The sequence below is a fragment of the Dysidea avara genome, chromosome 10 (genome assembly GCF_963678975.1).
Source record: "Dysidea avara chromosome 10, odDysAvar1.4, whole genome shotgun sequence".
NCBI classification, from domain to species: domain Eukaryota; kingdom Metazoa; phylum Porifera; class Demospongiae; order Dictyoceratida; family Dysideidae; genus Dysidea; species Dysidea avara.
The window spans coordinates 17,508,666-17,517,380 of NC_089281.1; the positions used below are offsets into that span (position 1 = coordinate 17,508,666).

At 44.5% G+C, this 8,715-nt stretch overlaps 1 protein-coding gene across 1 annotated transcript; it reads left to right on the top strand.

The window, feature by feature from the left end:
• Positions 1–91: 91 nt before the first annotated feature.
• On the top strand, positions 92–7,962 carry LOC136269144 (collagen alpha-1(I) chain-like). The gene is made up of 33 exons (XM_066064622.1): positions 92–298; positions 448–514; positions 681–754; positions 809–838; positions 889–936; positions 993–1,037; positions 1,249–1,356; positions 1,412–1,465; positions 1,519–1,671; positions 1,719–1,772; positions 1,825–2,067; positions 2,115–2,375; positions 2,974–3,081; positions 3,138–3,497; positions 4,295–4,438; positions 4,488–4,595; positions 4,682–4,735; positions 4,787–4,894; positions 5,160–5,213; positions 5,266–5,427; positions 5,475–5,582; positions 5,644–5,859; positions 5,904–6,011; positions 6,071–6,124; positions 6,182–6,235; positions 6,287–6,340; positions 6,392–6,553; positions 6,607–6,714; positions 6,771–6,914; positions 6,969–7,149; positions 7,206–7,330; positions 7,380–7,610; positions 7,674–7,962. Exons 2-33 carry the CDS (start codon positions 457–459, stop codon positions 7,812–7,814), a joined length of 3,912 nt encoding a protein of 1,303 aa, XP_065920694.1. The 5' UTR covers positions 92–298; positions 448–456; the 3' UTR covers positions 7,815–7,962.
• The last annotated feature ends 753 nt before the right edge of the window (positions 7,963–8,715 follow it).

Here is an 8,715-nt window from a genome sequence, read left to right on the forward strand (position 1 = left end):
TACCGCACTATGATAACATATGGAGTGCGTATTTGCGGTCTATAACAAAAGTCCATTGGCAGTAGGCTTTTGTGTGCATCCAGCTAAAACCACAATTCCCATTGTTCCTTTGTGTGAAGGCCTGGCACAGAGGTGTTTGTTGAATAAGCAAGGAGGCTGCCATTTTGTTGCCAAATCTCAGCTCCGACAAATAATTAGATAGAACTCCGACGGCAAGCAGCTTGGCTCTAAGTTGTCAGCCTCGGAGAATAGGTAGCAATTGGTTAGCTGTAAGTATAAGCTGTCACCTCTCTCAAAGGTACGTGTAATATGTGTGATTCATGTGCACCCCCTACTGCACACACATGGCTGCTAGCTAGGGGCATTATTTTGTCCAAACAGACACACGCACTTGACAAGTTGTATATATTGTATGTACACGTTTGTGTGTGTATTTGTTTGTTTCAGGACGGAAACATGCAGTTCATCTCATTATTAGTATTGTCTACAGTTGTGTCGTTATGCGCAGCACAAAGTAAGTTATTTATGCTGTAGTGTGCGCATGCGCGTTTATTTTATCTCATTGCTCCAATATTTATTATTGCTCCAATTTAACCATCCTGATCTTTACTGTGGGTAAGCCATGAAACTTGAGTTTGTGTGATACATTTTTATCTTTATTTTCACTATGCAGAATACAGCGGTAGTACAACCAACCCCTGACCCAAGCCCAGTAGTAGGGGAAAAAGGACAAAAAGGAGAAGCTGGCGAGCCAGTAAGACATGTTGCATAAATTTAATTGTATGTCATGTCGTATATCCCTGTGTAGGGTGAATGTACTGGATGCACAGGAGGAGATGTAAGTCAATAAAGTATTTGTGATATGACGCTGAGTTACTGGGTAAACAGGGTACAAAGGCAGGCGGTGGCGGTGCAGTCGGTCCACCTGGAGATCAAGTGAGTATCATTACAAACATTATACTACCACACTTATTATAATCCCTGCATTACAGGGCCCACCTGGACAAAATGGACCTCCAGGACCCCCTGGACCAGTTGTAAGTTGAATGTGTTGAAACATCTGTCAGTGTAGCTGGATGTTTGTTTGTTTTTTGTGTCACTTGTTATTTAGGCATGTGTGTGCATTGGTATCGTAGACATTTAAGGTTGTATCTATGAAAAACATGATGCAAAAATTTCACTACTGCATATTATATACACAGCTTATCCTCAGGAGGTATGCAAGCGTTTACTATTATTTCTTGTTAGGGTCCACGTGGTGCAGAAGGCAGACAAGGTCCCCCAGGTGACAGAGGCCCTGCTGGCCAGACTGGACAACCTGGGCCACCTGGACAACAAGGATTAGCTGGTGAAGATGTAGGCATACTTGACTAGGTCTGTTTTTGCTTTTATGGTATCTGCAATCATCTAGGGCAGAGATGGTGCTGGTGGCAAGAACGGTTTACCCGGACCCCAAGGATCTATTGTAAGTGGGACAATGCAACATGCTGTTTGAGTTTACATGTGGTGGTTTTGCAGGGTCCTGCAGGACCAACTGGTGCACCTGGACCCATTGGTATCAAGGGTCCTCAAGGAGATCGTGGAAGAACTGGTGATGCCGGTAAAAATGGTGCACCTGGAGACAAGGGCCCACAAGGAGAGCCAGGCTTACAAGGAGCTCCAGGATTACCAGTTAGTATTGTTATTTGCTGTTAATTTGTGTTAGCGGCTTATGATAGGGAGCACTAGGACAAAGAGGAGAACGGGGTCTCTCAGGACCACCCGGTTTATCTGTACGTACGGAAATAAGGGTAAACATTTAATTGAGCATCAATATATCACCAGGGTCAAGATGGCACAGATGGTACCAGAGGTCCCATTGGTCCACCAGGTGGTACTGGCAAGGATGGTACCCCTGGCCTTCCAGGAAGACCAGGTGGCAAGGGAGAAGCTGGCAGTAAAGGAGAAGTAGGACGAGCTGGACCTGAGGGACCACAAGGATTACCAGGAACTCTTGGACAATCTGGAGGTGATGGACCAGCTGGACAACCCGGACCTCAAGGACCAAAAGGAAGCACAGGAGATAGGGTAATATCATCATCCTCCATTTGTTCTGGTTTTACTGGTGATTGTAGGGACTTCCAGGAGGGATTGGCTTTACTGGAGCAACAGGACCACAGGGCCCAGCTGGTCCTTCTGGACCTACTGGCTCACCTGGCCCAGTGGGAGCACCTGGAGCTGAAGGACAACCAGGACCTCCAGGAAGACAAGGAGACCCTGGACCGTTGGGTCCAGCTGGAGCACCTGGACCAGCTGGTCGTGATGGAAAAACTGGAACAGATGGCAGAGATGGTGACAAAGGAGAGCAAGGACAAGTTGGCCCACAAGGACCAAGGGTATGTTAGTTAGCAAGGAAATTTTTATAGTTGTGGAGATGCATATCTGGTCAAAACTGCTTTGAGTGTGTAGTGTGTAGACTCGACTCATTTTTAAATGTACAGATTCTTTCAAAATTTTAAACAAATGGTCATTTTTCACTTACCGTATTGCGGGTTTATACTGTGAAGACTTTATCTTCGCGAATAGTGGCTAGCCACAGTAATTAAATCCACGCTTATTTTACCTCACGTGTTTTTGTGCCTTCTTGCCTGGTATTGTGCCACTATGAACCTGCATATCCTTGAGAAGGGCATGCAGTAAGCGCCCCACTACTGTTCAGCTGTCACGCAGCACACATTCCCCACTTTTTTATAATGCAAGTAAGCTCCTTGCCAATGACAGGAGATAATTTTCAACAGATTTTATTTTCACGGAGAGCTGAGTTCACGGAATTTGTTTCATGCTCATAGGATTTGTGATAAATTATAGACACAGTAAAACCCTGGTCATTGGGAATTTAACTGAATGCATGCTAGTACATGTACACAGTACATATTGGCATTAACACCTGTAATACCCTACTTTAGCTAGTCTGTTTAACAATGCTTGCTGTAGGGCTTGCCTGGTGAACGAGGCTTCAATGGAGTTAATGGCAGACCAGGAGCACAAGGAGATGCTGGCCCACCAGGTGAAGCTGGACCAAGAGGAGCCACTGGGCTTAGAGTAAGTTGTGTCTTGCACAAGAAAGAAATATTGACACTAGCTTCTGTTTCCTTTAGGGAAACACTGGGCCACAGGGACAAGAAGGCAAGCAAGGCCCAACTGGACCACCAGGAAACCCTGGATCAAATGGTGTTCCTGGAGTTGATGGCCAAACTGGAGCCCCAGGAAGAGATGGTGCTGCTGGACAACCTGGTGTAGCAGGACAGCGAGGACTTGGTGGCGGTCCCGGCCCTCAAGGAGTTGTAGGAGAACCTGGAGCACGTGGTGAACAAGGAGAAAAAGGAGAACGTGGAGCTCAAGGAGTCCCTGGAACTCAAGGAGTTCAAGGAGAAAGTGGTACTATAGGACAGTCTGGTAGTGATGGAGAACGGGGACTACAAGGCCCTCCAGGACAAGATGGCCCTCGAGGCTCACCAGTAAGTATAACATGATGTGTACATCTTCATCATGGGGCAAGCTATGTACACTTTCCCAGTGCTAGAGAGCAATATAGTGTGTTAAAGTACTAAAGACAGTTGGACATAGTCAACATAAAATGTCACTTCACTTAATACTGACATGACTGTTGGAGTGTTCGCAGCATTTGTGGAGCATCATTTCAGAAATCTGGCTGTCTTATAGCAAAAGCTTTATGCCTATGTAGCTGCAGCTATAGAAACATTCCAAGCATGTTTGAAAGCTTGTTACTAGCTATACAAATTATGTAAGATTGCATGTGCATGTACCTACCCATATACAAACTGTGACAAATCTCAGGCCCCCGTGGTGTCATTGTCAGGAAGTAAATATATAAATCTTTAAGTAAGCTTCTCTACTTTACAGGCACCTTACTATTTTATCAATTATAAAATTTCTGATGAATCGTCCTTATATGCTAGCCAGCAATTGTTTTGGGGTACATGTCAGAATAGATGGCATAGAACCCTGTTTAGCAGCTGAAAGGTGTGTGGTAAACTGCTGGCAGTGCACAACAAATTCCATGTCCAGTGTATAAAACTGGTTTTCACACTGAAAATGGTTGCTCTAACAGACTTACCCTTAAAAAGTGGATAAGAACATTTTTCTGTGTTGCTTATCACAGAATTACTTCATTCTTCCTGTAAACAAATCATTCAAACAGCATATTATATAGCATGCATCGCAACAGACACTAACTGCCCTCCTTCCTCAGTCTGAGAGAAAAATGGTGGAGATAACACTTGCTTTATTTTAGGGTCCATCAGGACCTCCTGGGTCACAAGGTAGCCGTGGAGACCCTGGACCTACTGGTCCAATTGGCGCTCAGGGATCAACCGGTCCTCAAGGACCATCAGGAGATCAAGGACCTGGAGGAGCACCAGGCGCACCAGGAAATATTGTGAGTCATTATTAATATCAGGTGTGTTATAGTGGAGTGGGTTTGTTAGGGAGCAACTGGTGACCCAGGAGAACGTGGCGAGCCTGGAAGAGATGGAGCTGATGGTAAAGATGGTGAGGTTGGACCGGAGGGTCCTGCTGGAATACCCGGAGCAGCAGTAAGTTTTAATGGTTGTCAGTCTATTCATACCATGTTCTGTAATTTGCAATGTACATTGATCAAATATTTCATAACTTCCTGTAGGGTGCACCTGGTTTGCAGGGCCCACTTGGTTCTGCTGGACCAAGAGGTCCAAGAGTAAGTTAAATTTACATCCATCAAAGTATGTGAAACCTTTCTATTAATCAGGGAGAACAAGGCCCTCCAGGACCAAGTGGAGCTCCTGGACAAGATGGAACCCAAGGACCACGAGGAAATGCTGGCCCTACAGGAGCCACTGGACCCCCTGGTTCTCAGGTATATCAACAGTAGACAAATTCCATGATGGTTTGTTGGCCCTATCAACCCGAGTTCAAGTTTTAAAAGGATAGTATATACAGGTCATGAGATACATAGGATATTTTTAGTTCTCCTTCTGGGCCTGATGGGGAAAAATTTTTTTTTATGTTAAATCACTCGAGATATTCACATCTATAAAAATTTAGGTTATTCGATCAGGGCAGTGGTTATTTATTACAGAATTCAATATGTGGCTTCTTTATGCTTGTTGTCTTGTGTTCAGGGTAATGATGGTAATGATGGACCTCAAGGACCAGACGGACCACCTGGCCCTGCTGTAAGTTAACCCTGGTTGATCTGGTTACTAGGAGAGAATCTATGCCACACAGGGTGCACCCGGCCAACCCGGTCCTGCTGGTTTAGTTGGCCCCCAAGGTGTTGCAGGTCCCCAAGGAAGTAGGGGAGAGAAAGGAGAATCTGGTGATAGCGGAATTGCTGGACAGGATGGCGGTGAAGGAGTACCAGGAGAAAAAGGAGAACAGGGTCAACAAGTAAGAACTATGTGCATGTTAACTGTTGCAAGAGGCAGCATTTGTAGGGCCCACCAGGACCAAAAGGACAACGGGGAGACATCGGAACTTCTGGTGCAAAAGGTGATTCTGGTAGTGATGGCGCTCAGGGATTACGAGGTCCAGACGGCCAAACGGTACGTACAATTTCTACATTATTGTATCACTTGTGTATGTGTGTGTGTGTGTGTGTGTTAGGGACCCCGTGGCCAAATTGGGTTCCCTGGCCCAGCTGGACCACCAGGAGAACAAGGTATTGAAGGACCTCAAGGTGCAACTGGAACAATTGGGCCACCTGGTCCGTCTGGACCACAAGGAATCCGTGGTAATCCAGGAGGATCAGGTCCTGCAGGAAGAGATGGTCAAGATGGTGATCGTGGTCCCCCAGGACCAAATGGCAATGACGGTCTTCCTGTAAGTTATGCACTGATGAAGGACAGAACAATGTGTGTTTGTAGGGCTTACCTGGTGACCCTGGTGCTCCTGGACCAACTGGCGGACAAGGTGAACCTGGTACTCCTGGAGACGATGGTGGAACTGGCCCAGCTGGACCACCAGGTGCACAGGTATCAACGTCTTTATGTGGCCGTGTGCTTGTTTTGCTATCCCAAGTGATATTTTTAAGGGACCTCGTGGTGTGACTGGCCCTCAAGGATCATCTGGCCCTCAAGGAGCAGATGTATGTGATACTTTTTGTTTATGTGTATAGTTAATATAACCACTATTTGTTCTTTAGGGTGTAAATGGTAAAGACGGTTCAGATGGAGTCAGAGGACCAGCTGGAGAACCTGTCAGTTAACTATTTTATGTTGTCTTGATTGGTAGTTGTTGTTACATGTAGGGAGCACCTGGCCCAACCGGACAATCTGGTCCACCTGGAACACCTGGTCTACCTGTAAGACAGTCTACACTGGTTAAACCTGAATTATTTTTTGTAACTCTGCAGGGACCCACTGGACCACCTGGCGGACGTGGAGAACGTGGTGAAGCAGGGTCGCCAGGCACTTCTGGACAGAGTGGTGGTGAAGGAGAGAAAGGTGACAAAGGAGACACAGGGAACACTGGTACTCAAGGAGCGCAGGGTGACCGGGGTGATTTAGGAGCCAAGGTACAGATGTCAAGTTCATAATTTAATCTAATCTTACTACTAAATCACATTAGGGAGATAGAGGTTTCAGAGGCTCTTCTGGGCCTAAAGGTAGCCGAGGTGAACAGGGTCTTCCAGGAGACCAAGGACCAACTGGACCACCCGGACCACCAGGCCCAACTGTGAGAGAATTGTGTTTGTATCATGCAATGAGAAATTGTTCATATTATTGTCATAGGGACCACCAGGCAGAGAAGGTGTACGTGGAGATGCTGGACTACCGGGCCCAGTTGGACCCCAAGGTAGAGAAGGTATCCGTGGAAGGGATGGAGTTAAGGGTGACCAAGGACATCCTGGACCTCGTGGAAGAGATGGACCTCCAGTAAAAAAAAAAAATGCTTGATGCCTCTGGTTTTACATGTGTGATGTATTGTAGGGCCCACCTGGAGTCTGCACTGGCTGTGCCACCTATGCAGCACAGAAACAGCATGATGAACCAGTAGATGATACACCATTGCAAGTAATCATCCCACCCTCTCAGCCATGTGATGGAAGTCAAAACAATCCATGCCCAACTTGCCGGGACATATTCCTGAACTTCCCCAATAAAACTCAAGGTAATAAAATAATGTCAGTTACATAATTTGTATTCTAACTAATGATTTGTTTGTAGATATAGTGGAAGAAGACAAATGTAATTACTACATTGATCCCAATGGTGGCAGTTTACATGATGCAGTAAAAGTTTGCTGTGAAGATGATGGAACAACTTGCATTGAACCTACACAATCTGAAATTGTAAGAAAACCATATTATACTTTTATGTTAAGCATTTCTCTCTTTGTAGCAAATTAAATGTGATAAAGAGCGCCAGACTAAGAGTCTAATGGAATGTACAGAGTTCCCACAAATTGATTATGAAATGACTGCTTCTCAATTCTGGTCTATTTCCACCCTCAGCAGTCGAGCATACCAAACCATCAAGTACAATTGTGACAAAGCTTGGCCACCATTCAACTTTATCGGCTGGAATGAACATGAGTTTGAAGTAGAAGAGAAAGATCAAGAATGCATTCAAGTACTGCTGTGTTATTTGTTTACAAGCGTTTACAAGCATGTAATCTGTTTTTGTTTTCTTTAGACAAAGAAGAATGGTGATAGGGGATTAAACACATACAACTTCAGAACCAGAGTACCGATGCGATTACCACTCATTGATGTAAATGCTAGGGCACCGAATGGAAAGGTTACTCTTATGCCACAGAAAGTTTGCTTCTACTAATTTCACTGGGCACAGCTCCAAAGCAGTCTACATACATTTTTTGCAACTCTGTAGCTAAGCCCAGTACTTATAGACTTTTATTATTAATTTGTGTCCACACTCCATCATATCCGACTTGACAAGTTTTGATAAACTGTTGTTTGTTTTTTGTTGGTTATGCAATATATTATATAACGCAGCACAAGCAGCATGATGTGTACTAAATTGTATTAAAACATTTTATAACCAAACAATGAAATCTGGCTGGCAATCAGCACAGAGCATTTCTGTAAACCAACACATCTTTTTACAGGTGGCACTGAAGTGCTTTCCTGTCTAGGAGGGGAACCTAGTTGTATAATAATGCATTGTGCAAGTTTGCTTATCACATTGAGCATTGCAAATCTGCCTCCATCCAGCAGTTCCCAACATAGATTTTTAACACTAGCTGTTGCAGTTAACGTAGAAAAAAAGTGACTTTCATGTCTCATGAAGCTTTGCCTCCAGTGTTTGCCGTCCAGTGCCTAACTGGTAAAGCAGATAAAAACTAAAATTATCTGCAAGTATATGCAAGGCCATAAGCAGTTTCTCATCCTTCAACTAAGAAAGTTCCATAGGAGCCAGTTATAAATCTGCCTACCCAAATTGCTATTTTGACCAAGAATGATTGAAACTTCAGTTTTATGCATGTAGTGACATTTTATTTTCTTTTGTGCTGGTAGCTATATATCTTGTATTTATAGTCTTAATCTATCGTCAAGCTCATATGCTACCCCACCCACACTGGGGATTTCATTGCATCAAATATTTATATATGACTATACAGCTACTTGTTCACTACTGTACCATGTTTGATGTTTGGACTGGGAAAGACTATGGTAAAGCAAACTAGTCAAGTATATACCTCTGGAGGTAATGGTAT